Source organism: Heptranchias perlo, chromosome 1 (genome assembly GCF_035084215.1).
Source record: "Heptranchias perlo isolate sHepPer1 chromosome 1, sHepPer1.hap1, whole genome shotgun sequence".
Classification (NCBI taxonomy): Eukaryota; Metazoa; Chordata; class Chondrichthyes; order Hexanchiformes; family Hexanchidae; genus Heptranchias; species Heptranchias perlo.
In genome coordinates, this window is record NC_090325.1 from 75,799,621 (window position 1) to 75,815,578 (window position 15,958).

The 15,958-nt window shown below is 41.5% G+C and overlaps 1 protein-coding gene across 1 annotated transcript; it reads left to right on the forward strand.

The window, feature by feature from the left end:
• Window positions 1–3,545: 3,545 nt before the first annotated feature.
• On the forward strand, window positions 3,546–15,411 carry LOC137332089 (general transcription factor IIE subunit 1-like). Its single transcript, XM_067995832.1, has 4 exons — window positions 3,546–3,993; window positions 9,155–9,356; window positions 12,497–12,720; window positions 14,846–15,411. The coding sequence occupies exons 1-4, from the start codon at window positions 3,546–3,548 to the stop codon at window positions 15,235–15,237; spliced, it is 1,266 nt and encodes a 421-aa protein (XP_067851933.1). The 3' UTR covers window positions 15,238–15,411.
• The last annotated feature ends 547 nt before the right edge of the window (window positions 15,412–15,958 follow it).

Consider the following 15,958-nt stretch of genomic DNA (forward strand, 5'->3'; position numbering starts at 1 on the left):
GCATACTCCTTTGGAACCTTCACATTAAAATGGTGGATTCTATATTTTTTATATTAGATCGCACAATATATTTTTAATCTAGAAAAAAATTATTGGATAAATTAATGACTTAAATTTATCCATATGTAACAGGTCAACCAGGCCATCACTTACCAAAGATTTACTTTGTTGCTCTCCCACCATCGGAGGCACTGTCTCCCTATAACCTCCTCCGCCCACTTAGAAAGACACCTCTAAATCCCCAGTTCACATGGGCACTCTCCTCACCTCTCCAACCACTACGTCCCTACTTCACAGGGGCATTATCCCCCTAGCCCTGGCTCCACTTCACAGGGGCACTGTCTGCTCCTACCACTACCTCCCCACTTCAAAAGAGCATTCTCCCCCTAACCACCTTCCTTGTTCACTTAACCACCTCCAACCATCCCATTTACCATTTACAGAGATGTTGTTGCTTTGTTCTGAGATCAGGTTCTGGGCTGCACCTGGGAATTTACACCAGCACAGACTCTGATGCTGGAATGAAGTAGCAGCAGCTGGGGCCCACAGTAAGAAGATCAATGTGATTTTAAAAATTAACGAATGGAGTGCAATGATTTCCCAGCCAGATCCCTTGATGCAGCAAATCAGCTGCTGCTGTGCAAACTTTTGCTTCAACCATTGATTTACTGCCCCAGGGATGATAATATGTAGCTATTTGCACACATTTCCCTAACTCACGGAGGAGGGCCATCTGCTACACTTTTTTTTAAGGCAGAAAGGTGCCAGGCTAGCAGGAGTAACTGTGGAGGCTACGCACACGTACGTCCTGCTGGGTCCTAGTGCCAGTAAAGGTGGAGCTGCCATAATTTATTTGGAGCTACACTTATCCCAAGTCTCAGGCCTAATGGCCTTATTAACTAAAGGGAAACCACCTCTCCCAGAGTTGTTGCCAGGAGAGGATCTTCCTTGCTTGCTTTTTGAATTCAATTAAATTAATCAGACTCTCAACAGAAAAGGAGAGCGAGCGAGAGAGAGAGGGAGGGAGGGAGGGAGATTGCAGGGGTGGGTTACCACAGAAGGAGGTGGAAGTGGGGTTGTACCTTTAAGGTGGTTCCAGGTCTTCTTTTTTTTCCAGGTCTTCTTAATTGGGTAGGTAGGGGGAGGAGATGTCTTCCCCTAGACAGCTGAACATCTTCTGCACTTAATTGTGATTTGATTGGCCTGATTGCCTCCTTATTCTTTTCACCTGAGATCCCATTCTCTATTTACTCCTCCCCTCTTAATCAACTGCTTACTTCAAGTCACTTAGTTATCAGGTAATAATTGCACTAGAGTTTTCTGGTGAGTTGGATTTGTAACTATGCTGTTAGTTTTTGTGGATTCTGCCAAACTACATTATCTCAGATTGTGGAGGAGAGGAATTTAGTTTAGTTACCAGATTTTCTGATTTCTCTGTGTTTGTAATCCTTTTCTAAATGGCTTGTCACTTGATTTCTACCTCTTAACTTATCTTAATCTGTTTGTTCTCTTTATCTCATATTTTGATTTTCCCCTCTGCTTTATTAAAGTTCTGTAAATGTTTTTGATCTTTGCTCTTTTCTTGCCTAATTTTTGAAATACTTCAAGATGTTATTTTTGTAAGTACAGTACCAAGGGATATAGGTTTAACATCACTATTAAAGTAATGGACCCCTGTTGAGGTGTAGGTGGCTGAGAGGAATATGGTTTGCCAGCAGTGCTCTGGTTGAGATGGTAAGACACTCGAACCCCCAGATTCACCTTATTTGTGAGAATTTTAATTATGGGACAAAGAATGAGGCAGAGAGACGGTTGCTCTCCTCAACACTACCCTTCTCTATGCTGCCCATAATGGAGGGGGTGGGAGGAAAGTAACTGGGTTTCTTAAAACTTCCTTCCCACTCTCCAGATAAACTATATTGGACTTTGGACAGTTTATATATTGCCTGTATTACAACTCAAGTTTAACCTAGTGAACAAAATTATTTCAAAACCTAAGTTGATGTTTCAGAGGAAATGTTCTTCGCCTTGTTGTATTTTCCACTTAACCATGTACAATTCCTCACCTGATAGTATGGGCTGCTGAGCTCCCCCCAATTATCAGTTTTGTTCCTTCAGTAAGCCATTAGATTAGGAGAGCAGTTTCTTTAGACAAAGATGGCACACTAACCTAACCTCACACAGTTACTGTGGTGCTGGCTGGTGAATTGGGTAAGAAGTTGCCCACCCTGACTCCACTCCTGACCATCTTTGTGATTTCAAAGTGGAGATACTCAGCATTTCTGACTACTGCACTGAAGGCAAGTACTCGCTGTCTGATTAGGTGGCCAACTGATAACTAGGCCCCACACATGACCAAAATGGCCGCCTTTAAATTTAAATGAATCTTGGCTTTGTGGAAAAAAAAAAGTCTGTCCAGTCAAAAGACACAAAGATGGTAATCCTATCACTCTATTTGGGCAAACTATAATACTTGACAGAACATCATAGTTGTCCCTGCTGGAGTAGATATTTGTTCCAGTGTCTAAAGGAACTTGCAGGCTAATTTCCCAATCTGCTCTCTCAATCTACCAGTACATGAACTTTAAAGGAACTGGACATCTTACTACTTCAGGCATCTATCACCTGGGTTAACATCAGGCAAGTTCAAGGCAACTACTTGAATTAAAAACTCCTGCAAATTTATTAAATCAGTCTTACTAGTTAAGTAGATTATTGCTCTTTCTTCCTGCCACCCAACTCTCCAAAAAAAACTTACTTAAAATAACATTTTTGGGTGAAAAATTAAAGAAAGAAATTAACTTTTAAACACTGTTAGTGTGATTGTACTGCAGAGATGAGTGCTACATACACTTGACACCATCTCTGTACTGCTGGGAGATGTATGGAAGTAATTTTCCAAAGACACTAGAAATCGTGAGACCACATGTTTCAATTTTGTGTCAAGTCAATTTAAAAAAAAATCATTTAAAGTATTTACCTGGGGGAAAATTGAGTAAAGCTGACAAAGAATCTTCATTCAAATTACTATTGCACAGAAAAATGGAGCTATTTGCACCCTCTTGACATGTCAGTGCATTTTTTAAAAAAAAACAGGTGCTCTGATCAGGCTTTTGACAAGAATTGATCAGAATAATAAACGCTGATTTAATGAGTTTAAATTGGAAGGGTTTCGTCTAGGAGGTCACAATTGTTAAGAACCCACATCTTATGAAAGAGTAGGGGTTGTATCCCCTTCAAATATCTAGTTATGTAAATAAAACTGCTGTCACTGTAACAAAATAACCTTTTCAGACTAGATTCATTACTTCTATGCTGTAGCTTACTTAGTATGTTGGGAGTGAAGAATGAGCATTCCTCATTAGTTATGACAAAGTGCTAGAGGAGAACTTGTATTCTGTATCCAGTTTTTAATCTGTTTTTGCCAGCCTAATTTTTTTGGTGATAGACTTCACATTCTGTCCATCTATCCGGGATCCCTTTCAAATTGATTCAGTTATAGAATTTACATTGAAAAATTTTTTTTCTGCTTGATGAAAGGTACTATGGGAGACCAAAAAGTAATTACAGAAGTTCCAGCAGCTTTAAAACGTTTGGCGAAATACGTAGTGCGAGGATTCTATGGGGTGGAATATTCCCTCGTCCTTGATATTCTTATTCGCTACCCCTGTGTGAAGGAGGATGATTTGCAACAACTACTGAAGTTTGAGAAGAAGCAACTCCGATCCGTTCTCAACACACTGAAATCTGACAAGTTTCTTAAAAGTCAAATAAGAGTTGAAACAAATCCTGACGGGAAGAGTTCCAGACATAATTACTACCACATCAACTACAAGCTGCTGGTAGATGTTGTGAAATACAAGCTGGACCATATGCGCAGAAAGATTGAAGCAGACGAGAGAAATTCAACCACAAGATCTTCTTTTAAATGTCCGCTCTGTTTCAGCACATTCACTGATTTGGAAGTCAATCATTTGTTTGACCCTTGCACAGGTAAGCTATGCTTCTTATTGGTTTCACAAAAGCCCAAATCTATTTCATTCATGCTTTGCTATCAGGAGATAAATACAAGGTGTTTGAATTCATCCACTAACTAGATTTTCATCCTGTAAAACCTTGACTGTAGAATTGTACACTATCTGACCTCGTTGCCTCCACACACAGGATAATTTGAATAGTTAGGCAGAAACTTATTTAGGCGTTAGCACACAACTGTTAAAGTGCCAACTCTTCAGTAATTTGATATTTTCAAAATCCAAAATGCTATACTGTACCTACTTAAACACGACAGCATTTACACGATTGCCATTGGGTAATATCTTGAAGTTGAAACGAGGTCAAAGCAGAAAGATACAAGAAAAGAACCCCAAGCTATAGGGCAACATTTTCCACCCCTTTACCTCCAGTTTTTGGGTGGTACTGGGGCAGTTCCTTTGACATGTTCCTGTAGAAGTGATGGCAGATGCTGAATATGCCTGTCCATATTTGAACAAGTACATTCTAATGGCATGCTAATGAAGAAAATGTGTCATCTGACATTTTCCTTCAGTAATGCCTTAGCAACACTGGGTGTTCCTGCATCCAGTGTCTCTAAGGAGGTGGAGGAGGATTTTATTTGGACCACAAGCTGAGTGTGGTTGATCATAGTGATCGATTTACACGTGATCAACGTGCCAAACTTAATTTCAATAAAATTTGCTGCCTTGTCTGGACTCTGCCAGTGGATCAGCTATCACCACTCCTCTCCACATCTCCCTCCAGAATGTCTGTTCACTTATGAATAAGGCCTTTGCCGTCCATGTGGATGATTGTATCGATACCATGGCCTTGACTGAAACCTGGCTGACAGGTGATGACACCTTTCCCCCTTAATGAAGTCTCCCCGCCTGGCTATATCTTCCACCACTTACCCCACCCAGTCCGCCGCGGTGGTGGTGTGGTCCTTATCACCAAATCACACTTTGGTCTGTCGAACTCTGGCCCTCCTCCTCCTTTTGAGCAGCTCACCTTGTTCCACCCCTCTCACCTCTCCTTGTAAAATCTTCATTCTCTACCGCCCACCCAAATACTAGGCCAAGTTTCTCACTGAGATATCTTCACTGCTTTCCTCTCTCGGTCTCTGCACCGAGTGACTTCTCATCCTCAATGATTTCAACCTCCATCTCAACTCATCATGCTCTTTCTCTCTCAGTTCACAGCCCTTCTATCCTCACTTAATCTCTCCCTCCATATAAACTCCCCTACCCGTAATCACAGCCACCCCCTCGACCTTGCCATCCCACGTGGCCTCTCTACTCCCATCGTGTCGATCATGGATAAGGCCATCTCTGGTCACTTCCTTGTATCCCTCTCCACCCACATCCACCCCCCCCCCCCCCCCCCCCGCTTCCCACCCCACTTCTTCTGTGTCCGCCCCTGGGAAAAAACTCTTCCCCCAAGTCACTTACAACAGCACTTTCAAATTCCCAACTGTCTAGCCTTTGGCCCTCCATTCACCACAATATTTCTGCAACTACCGATCTGTTCAATCACACCCTCAACTCCGCTTTTGATGCTCTTGTCCCCATTAAAACCATTACTCTCTGTTACCCTGGTCGACCCCCCCCCCCCTGGTATGGCCTCATCTCCGCTCCCTTAAATGCAAGGGATGCAGTCTTAAATGTTTATGGTGGACAACTGGTTTAGCCATTCATTGCCAGATCTGGCTGGACCACATAAAGCACTATTGGGTCCTGCTCTCCTCTGCCAAAAAACTGTTCACTATTCCAGGATCATCCTGGAGCGCAATGATAACCCCGGGCTTCTCTTCTCCACTATAAGCCGTCATCTCAAACCCTTCTCCCCTGCGTCCTTCACCCTCACCTCTAATAAGTGCGAGGAGCTCATGGGTTACTTTGTCACTAACGTTGAGATCATCTATTCAGCTGCCTCTGCTATTTCCCTCCCTTCCCCTAGCCCACCAAGCCAAACTTCCGCCATGGTTCCTCCCGTTCTAGCCCTGAACTCGCCTCTTTCTCTAATTTCTCTCCTATCTCCCCTCGGGTCCTCTCCGAGCTCATCTTGACCATGAGACCCACCTCCTGCTCCCTCGACATATCCCAGCCTACTGGGTAAGGAAAAATTTTGGAGTGGGGGAGGTAAAGTATATGCCTGTTTAACTATTGTTCTCTGAGCAAGAAAGAGTTATTATGGGGATGACCAAAAGCTTGGTCAGAGGTGAGTTTTAAGGAGGAGAGGGAGATAGAGGCAAAAGTGTTTAGAAGGGAATCTAGATCATCAGAGCCTATGGTGGGGCGAAGGGAGTGGGAGACGCACAAGAAGTCAAAGGAACAGAATTGGGGGGTGGGGTTTACGGCTGGAGGAGGTTAGATTTACAAAGGGGCAAGGCCATGAAGGAGTTTAAACATGAGGTTGAGAATTTTAAATTGGAGGTATTGGAAAACCACGATCCCACGTAGGTCAGTGAGAATAGGGGAATCGGAATTGGTGGAGTATGGGATCTGGGCAGCAGAGTTTTGGATGAGCTGAAGTTTATGAAAAGTGGATGATGGAATGGTTGAGTCTGGAGGATACCAAGGCATAGGTGAGACCTTCTGGCTTTTCCTTGGAATTGATACCCAGTCTCCAGCTGATGGCATACCATTGTTGATTGGAACAACAAATATTTGTATTTGCCTTCAACTGTGACCTCTAACGATGATTGTTGAGTGCCGACCTTAAAATATGGCACAACTTGGTACTTGTGACCGTAATTAGATTTTAATAATGTGAATGACAAGATAACATGAAGAAAAACTTGTGAAAAATAATACAGGATATTAAGAGGAACAAATGTTTGGGGGATGTTCATAGTGGGTGAAGTGTTAAAGAACAAGTTGGAGCCATTAAAATAAAATGAATAAACAAGAGGAAAAATCACTTCAGTATTTTAATCATAGAAACAGAATATGCCTTTTGTGATTGAACTGGAATAAAAATTTTTGTCAGCCAGAAAACATCTTGCATTTGTATAGCACCTTTTTAATCTTAGAAAATGTCCCAAAGTGCTTCAGAGGAAGTGCCTTGGCATTTTGTTTTAATCTCCCAAGCATTTGAGCAGTTGAGAAATGAGTGAAAACTTTGAGGTGGCTTCTGAGAAAGCTTGAAAAGATAGGGAGAGGTTTAAGAAATGAATTCCAAGAGTCTAGCGAAGTAGTTGAAGGCTCTGCCACCAGTAGTGGAGGGAATGGAGGATGTACAGGAAGTAAAAGTTAGAGAGCATGGTCGGGGCTATAAGGCTGGAGAAAGTTTCAGAAGTATGGTGGAGTTAGTCTGTAAAGGGGTTTGACGATGAGGATTTTAAACTTCATGCAACACTGTGTGGACAGGTCGTGGGTGGAGTTTTGAACTATTTGGAGTTGAGGGTGCTGGCCAACATGGAGAGTGTTGGGAGAAATTAAGTCTTGAGGTATCAAAAGTGTAAGTTTTGGTAGAGGTGGAGCCAGGTAATGTTGCAACACTAAAAGTGGTCTCAGTGGATAGCCTGTGGGATTTGAGCTTGGTTCTGGATCAAACAAAGCAGAGGTTGTCTAAGTGAGATATGCCAGTCAGAAAGGATATACGGACTCCCTGAAATTTGGAAAGTACCAGAATCCATTCCTGGAATTCCACACACTCCAGGCACCTCCCATACAGATCCTGGCCACCACTCAAGAAAGTGAGTTGCAAACTAACAACCACACGTAGTGCTCAGCAACTGAACCCCCTGCCCCCCCTCACAGAAGACACATCACTATATTGGCAAGATCCTTGATACTTCTCCCAACCATTGCCAAGTCATCCTGACCCTCTTCCCAATTCCCACTCCCCAAACACCACTGTTCCCAAACGGAGCACAATGTACTGATTACTCTGTTGTACCTGTGTATGGACCTAAGCCTTCAGCAGGAGTGCACCAGAAGGGCCGGATAAAATAAGTAAACTGGATATGCTGGGTTCTACCCTAGCACTGAAATTACCATGATGGCCTGATAGAAGCAGAGCCAAACATGGCCATTGATGTAGGAGGGGGTTGGGAATCGGGCGTTGCTGTGACCTTGGCCACCCAAGGCATAGGAATGGTGCAGATAAAACCAGGTATACTGGCTGACCCAATGATAGTTGTATGACTGGGAGGGGGCCCAATACCCTCCCCCGCCCCCAACAAATTCCAGGCACCTACGCCACAACTTGCAGCCTGCTGCACGAGGCGGACATTCTAGATACACCTCTCAAGTAGTGCAGATGCCTGGCGATAAATTAATTTTAGGTAACCTCTCTTTCGTCCTGCATACTCCACTGGCAGATGCAATCAAAGCATAAGTTCTGGGATCGCTAGCCTGTTGTTTATATTTTTGGGGCTTGTATCTTCAAGTACCATGTAACAAACTCTGCCTTCATAAAATGTGTACTTTTCTCGTCAAAGAAAATTAATAGAGATGGCTGTTTTGGGGAAATAAACAATTGATGCTGTCTTGATATTTCTGAGAGGTTTTAATACTGGCTTAAAGAACCGCATACAACTTGATTTATATGTTCCGTGTTCTATTGCACCAGTTATTTTGAATTACTTAACTATACCATAAAATATCCATGGATTTTCATTAAACGTGGCTTCATGACAGTGGTCGAAAAAAATCATTTTATTTCCCCCCTAAATTTTGAGCTTTTACCTAAGTGCTGTTCTGAGGCAATTGTATGTTGCTGTGTGTACAATAGACAACTGAAAAAAACATAGCCAAAGGGGAGACTTGTAAAACCACACCAGAGTGCTTTCAGGAACACTAACGTTAGAACCACTAATGCTGCTTCTCTTTCTATTTCCCACCATTTAACACTAGATCTTGATGGAACATAAGCTTAGTTCCCTTACTGGTGTGTATGCTATAACTTAGTAGCTACGGAAAAGGCACAAGCTGTACTACATGAATATATAAAACAACAACTTGCATTTATATAGCGCCTTTTAACCTAGTAAAACGTCCTTGAACTACTTGAAAAATAAAATTTTCAGGGCTTGGGGGAGTGGGACTAATTGGATAGCTCTTTCAAAGAGCTGGCACAGGAACGATGGGCTGAATGGCTGCTTTCTGTGCTCAATGATTCTCCTTGTCTGCTGTTCCTGTAAAACCTATAGGCAATTTTAACTGCACTTACTGTCAGACTGAGGTAGAAGAGGATGCCTCTGCAATACCTAAACGAGATGCTCGAACCCTTCTAGCAACATTTAACGAACAAATTGAACCAATCTATGCACTTTTACATGAAACCGAAGATATTGCTCTTCCACATGAGCTTCTGGAACCACAACCAACTGAGATTCCTGAACTGGCACTAAGGTATAGTATTTCTGATGAATCCAAAGCTACAATTCAAAATAAACCTTTTTCAGTTCTGTTTAGTATTGTATTCACTGCCACAATAAACTTGATTGTGTTTGAGCAGCTAATTTTAAATGAGCAATTTTATGTTCTCCAGTAAAGGATGCTTGAAATTCTGCACTATTCCAACACCCTAGTAGTAATGCATTTGGAATGGCAACTTGTTAATATCCCTGGCCATCTGAATAAATTGAATGTTGGTGATCTCAATTAGCTCAAAGCAGGGTGGCCCTGGAGGAGGAGCATGCAGTGTCCACCGGTGCGGTCTGGGCCTTCCACAATTGGTGGAAGGCCCAGACCGCACTGGTCACCACAGGGAATAGTGTTTGATAGACCCAGATAATATTTTTTAGTTTCTAAGTGGCTAACATAAAAGGGATCCAAAAGTCTTCTATAGACATATAAATAGTATAAAGGTAGTAAGAGGAGGGATGGGGCCGATTAGGGACCAAAAAGGAGATCTACACATGGAGACAGAGGGCTTGCCGAGGTACTAAATGAGTACTTTGCATGTGTCTTTACCAAGGAACAAGATGCTCCAAAGTCACAGTAAAAGAGGAGATAGTTGAGATACTGGATGGGCTAAAAATTGATAAAGCGGAGGTACTAGAAAGGCTGGCTATACTTTAAAGTAGATAAGTCACCCAGTCTGGATGAGAGGCATCCAAGGTTGCTGAGGGAAGGGTGGAAATTGCAGAAGTGCTGGCTATAATGTTTCAATCCTCCTTAGCTATGGGGGTGGTGCCAGAGGACTGGAAAATTGCAAATGTTACACCCTTGTTCAAAAAAAGGTATAAGGATAAATCCAGCAACTACAGGCCAGTCAGTTTAGCCTCAGTGGTGGGGAAGCTTTTAGAAAGGATAATCCGAACAAAATTAATAGTCACTTGGACAAGTGTGGATTAATAAAGGAAAGCCAGCACGGATTTGTTAAAGGCAAATCATATTTAACTAACTTGATTGAGTTCTTTGAGGTAACAGAGGATTGATGTTGTGTACATGGACTTTCAAAGGCACTTGATAAAGTGCCACATAATAGGCTTGTCAGCAAAATTGAAGCCCATGGGATAAAAAAGGCAGTGACAGCATGGATATGAAATTGGCTAAGTGACAGGAAACAGAGTAGTGGTGAACGTTTGTTTTTCGCACTGGAGGAAGGTACACAGTGGTGTTCCCCAGGGGTCGGTACTAGGACCACTGCTTTTTTTGATATATATTAATGACTTGGGAGTACAGGGCACAATTTCAAAATTTGCAGATGACATAAAACTTGGAAGTGTAGTGAACAGTGAGAAGGATAATAGACTTCAAGAGGACATAGACAGGCTGGTGGAATGGGTGGACACATGGCAGATGAAATTTAATGCAGAGAAGTGCAAAGTGATAGATTTTGGCTGGAAGAATGAAGAGAGGTAATATGAACTAAAGGGCACAATTCTAAAGTGGGTGCAGTAACAGAGACCTGGGGGTATACGTGCACAAATCTTTGAAGCTGGTAGGACAGGTTGAAAAAGCGGTTAAAAAAGCATACGGGATCCTGAGCTTTATAATTAGAGGCATAGAGTACAAAAGCAAGGAAGTTACATTGAACCTTTATAAAATACAGGTTCGGCCACAGCTGGAGTATTCCGTCCAATTCTGGGCACTGAACCTTAGGAAGGATGTCAAGGCCTTAGTGAGGGTGCAGAAAAGATTTACTAGAGTGGTTCCAGGGATGAGGACTTCAGTTACGTGGATAGACTGGAAAAGCTGGGGTTGCTCTCCTTAGAGCAGAGAAGGTTAAGAGGAGATTTGATAGAAGTGTTGAAAATCATGAAGGGTATAGATAAAGTAAATAAAGAGAAACTTTTCCCATTGGCGGAAGGGTTTGAGAGCCAGAGAGTACAGATTTAAAGTGATTGGCAAAAAAAACAAAGGCAAATGAGGGGAAACTTTTTTTACGCAGCATGTATTTATGATCTGGAATGCGTGGCCTGAAAGGGTGGTGGAAGCAGTTTCAATCGTGGCTTTCAAAAAGAAATTGGATAAATACTTGGTGGTGGTGGTGGGAAGGAAAATTGTAGGGCTACGGGGAAAGAGCTTGGGAATGGGGCTAATTGGATTGCTCTTACAAAAAGCTATGATGTGGAGATGCCGGTGATGGACTGGGGTGGACAAATTTAGAATCATAGAAAGGTTACAGCATGGAAGGAGGCCATTCGGCCCATCGAGTCCGTGCCGGCTCTCTGCAAGAGCAATCCAGCTAGTCCCACCCACTCCCAAGCCCTTTCCCCGTAGCTCTGCAAATTTTCTGCCAAGGTCACCTGACGAAGGAGGAAGCCTCCGAAAGCTTGTGATTTTAAATAAAGCTGTTGGACTATAACCTGATGGTGTAAGACTCCTTAAATTTTACAAAAAGCTGGCACAGGCTCGATGGGCTGAATGACCACCACCTGTGCTGTAACCCATTCTGTGATTCCATGAAGTTTCCTTTTTGGTTTTGTTCAAATTAGACTTTGTTAAAATTATTCTATTAATTGTGCATCCTTACAAGGAGACACTTGCAGATTTGTTTTCCTGATAACATTGGGGCAACCCAGTGTATAAATAAGACCTTGCCCAGCTAAATATTGCAAAAGCAAATTAACTTGTTTTTTAATACTGCTAGTCTAAAATGACATTCCCATGATGTACCTTGTGCTAAATGTTCAATGTCCTCATTTTAATGCAGCTGAAGGAAAACACCCACCTCTTGTTTTACAATTAACTAATCACAACCTGTACTGTGTCCATGTCCATTATTACGAATGCAGGAGGCAGCCTCAAAACTAAGATGCACCTGTAAGGTGGATGGCTGCAGTTCAAGTCCTTGTGACAACTGATGCTTGAATCTGCCGAGTGTACATGAGCATGAATTTAGACTGTTCAGTCCACCAAATGGAGCAGCCCACTTCCCAGAAAATCATAATGAGATGTTGACCTTTTATCCATGTATCTCCAGTACCAGCTAGGCATACAAGGGCTTTGGCCAGTTATTAGCAAGTAGTTCAGAAAAAGAAACAAATGGCATGTGACTAATCAAAAGCTTTTTAATGCACCATGATTGTATTTTTCCTCAGCCAGGATCAGAAGACTTACTGTCTTGCAAATAATGCTTATCCAGAAAGATGGTCAAACAAAGCACTTTGCAGTGACCTGTATGAACAAAACATTGTGGTAAATGTCCAAGAATCTGATGGCAAAACTAAGAAAAAACCCAAGAAGCCTGTTAAACCACAGCCCATTTGGATGACCACAAGTACTGTTGAGTCAGTCAGTTTGGATTTGGTGGAGAGCTCAGTTGGTGAGTGTATGAAATGTATTTTATGGAATCTATGCAATAAGAAAATACAATAAAAATTCCCTTCTGTAGCTTTGGGAAATCATTAAAGGTACAGTCTGACAGTTGGTGATCACAAACCATCTGGGTTTTCATGTCTTCTGATAAATGATTGATTAGAAAGTGGCTATTCTTGACTATAATAGTAAACTAATTCAATGCAAAGAAAAATCCTACATCAATGAAAATAAAGGTGTGGCTAGTAAGTGCTCTCTCCTCTCCAGTAACTACTGCTGTCTGCTTGGCTCAGTTGGTAGCGCACACCTTTTGCATCAAGAAGGCTTCAATGCTGTATTGTCAGAGCTGTCCTTGGGATGTGATAAAATAAATCTGTGTTTGCCTGTTTCAATGGTCAGGGGAATGTAAAAGATCTTAGAGTAGTGTTTCCCTAGTATCCTGGACCACATTATTCCCTTAGCCAATACTGCCAAAAAAAATGATTAACTGGTTATTTATCTCCTAGCTATTTCTGGGATATCACTGTGCACAAAATTGTAGCTGTCAAATATTAAATGAGACTTTATATTTTTTTTAAAGTATTTCATTATGATACTGCTGTTAACAGTTACGTATAGTGGACCTTGAATTCTTGTCTGGGCTAAGGGAGAGATGGCAGATTACCCAATAGTGGCTGGAATTTGGGGTGGAACTCTAGATATTGCCATATTACTCTCTTCATGCTATTTTCCAGTGGACAAATAAGGTGAGTCCTCGGCCCACCAGTCACATCATGTGGGCATAGCTTGGAGAGTTTGAGTTACCTTGGGAATTCCAGTACTCCCTTAAGGCCCCAACAGAATTGCTCCCAGCTTGGGAAGGTGAGGGGAGGGGGAAGGAAACCATATTTCAGAGTGGCAGTGGCAACTCTGCCTTGATGCCATTTCGAAGATTTGAAATGGGATCTGTAACCTTTGTGCTTCGTTGGAGCAAAATCTCTGGGATTTCAGGCCCAATGTGTACAAGACATCCAGGTCATACATTACCTTACCAGAAATCTCAATCTGCCACCTTTTATTTTTTCTCTCCTATCCTCTCCCTTTCAATGAATGTTCTCTACTTCACTCATATATGAATGAGCAGAAAAATCCAATTGCAATATGTCAGGCTACAGGGACCCTATCCCAGCAATTCATTTGTTTGGGTAAAACTAGGCATTAGCCAGCAAATGTATGTGTACATTAGGCTTAGAAATGGAATGATCGGTTAATAACACTACAATAAAATATATTTTATTGTAAACATCTAAAACTGTAAGCACTGCTGGCCTGCCAATGTGCTCGAGGGCGATCTAATAAAGCACTGTAGAGTGTTTCTGGTCACCGGTTCATGCCTGGCCTTTGTATGTGCTGCATATTTTTTGTATGCTGCCTTCCTTTCATATGCCACTCATGAAACTTGGGAGGATACATTGGACTTTACTTGGACTCATCATAGGTTTTTCTTTAAACATTAGGGCCTTGTTATTATGTTGTGTAAAGCATATGAGTGCTTAACATATTTGTATTAAATTCCTTTACCCACTAACGATGCCCACATCCCAAAATGAATTAACCCATCGTTTAATGAGCAGTGTTTTTTGTTATCATCCCATTTTAGTGTTTTAAATTAAAATTTTGTCAGGAATATAGCCATGTGACTTTATTGTCCTTTTATCTTTGAAATGATCTGTGGGTTGAAAGCATTACAAGCAAAATGATTCGCTAGGTGATAAAAGGCTCTAGCTTTGCTCGAGCAGATTTTTACCCTCTGATCATCCTCCCCCTCCCCCCCCCCCCCCCCCACCCCTAAAAAAAAACTGGAAAGTATACCAGTGTTTTATCAATTGCCATATTTTTATTGGGTAGAAAAGGGAATCAATGGTTATGAAAGAAATCAGATATGTAGGTTATAATTTTGAGTGATTAGAAATAACATCCCTATTTAATGTAGGCTTTGGTGCTAAACACATCCAAATCCTTTTACAAATTGCAGTGTGGATATTTGGTGTGATTACATGAAGCATCACAGAAAATTGTTTTTGGTTATTTTAGGTCAATATTTGGCAAAACTGGTTTCTGTCCAAAATTCACTTTGTTTTCAAATATTCTAGAAAATACTGCTGCTGAAATTCTTGATCAAAATACAAATTCAAAGAACAAGACTCTAAGTCACGAGGTCATAAAAACACTTATGATTCATGAGAAAAAAACATCAGCTGCAGCAACCTTCACTTCAAATGCTAATCGGAGCGAACCAGATAGTGAGACCAGTGAATCAGAGGAGGAGTCGAAGAATGCAAAACCACCTACAAAATTAGACCTTCAGGAAGAGGAAGAGGAAGAGGAGTTTGAGTTAGAGAAGCCTACAATTATGGTTGCTGGGAAGCCCCACCTCTACAGTGAAGTTAGTCAACATCCTGAATTAGTATCTTTGATGACTGAAGAAGAACGAGAGAGTTACATTAGTACTTGCCAAGAGATGTTCCATTTAATGTATGATTAACATCTGGCATTTAAATTTCACTTTCTATGTTGTATTGAATTCATGTGATATAAAACCACTTCTGCACTAATCTGGTGAAGTATTTGCTAAATTTCTCAGAATGGTTACAGCACAGAAGGTGGCCATTTGGCCCATCAAGCCTATGGCAGGTCTTTGTAAGAGCAATCCAGTTAGTCCCATTTCCCCCACTCTTTCCTCCATAGCCTGCAATTTTTTTCCCTTCAAGTATTTATCCAATTCCTTTTCGAAAGCCACAATTGAAGCTGCTTCTACCACCCTTTCAGGCAGCACATTCCAAAACATGGCACTGTAGTTTCTATGAACTACTGAACAAATGTAGTTGGGATTTGTTTTTACTGTAACCCAAGTCATAGAAAATACAGTAATAAGTATGGAAGGTGGTCAATGCACTAATGTATCAGTATGACTAAATACTAACCATTAAACTAAACAACTTTGGGAGATGAGATTTAAATAAATTTGAGGGATGTTTCTTCACCTCACTCTTCTCCATATGAATTAATGCTAAATACAAATTTTTGAAATGTTTAAAATCTAAAAGGAAACTATACTCTTTGTTGCTATCAACTTTAATTTTTAATTATGCTGTGAAGCAGTCTGAGATCCTGAGATTCAAACTTCGTCTGCTGGAGAGGGGAGGAGGGGGTGGGGTGCTGAATTAGAGCTAGGTGTCATCAGTGTACATATGGAACCTGATATG

What these genes read in the sequence shown, in the direction of transcription:
- LOC137332089 (XM_067995832.1), top strand. Translation starts at nt 3,546, where the DNA reads ATGGGAGACCAAAAAGTAATTACAGAAGTTCCAGCAGCTTTAAAACGT. An exon ending in ATTCCTGAACTGGCACTAAG is followed by an intron (nt 9,357 to 12,496) that starts GTATAGTATTTC and finishes ATTTTTCCTCAG; the next exon opens with CCAGGATCAGAAGACTTACT. An exon ending in TTTGGTGGAGAGCTCAGTTG is followed by an intron (nt 12,721 to 14,845) that starts GTGAGTGTATGA and finishes CAAATATTCTAG; the next exon opens with AAAATACTGCTGCTGAAATT.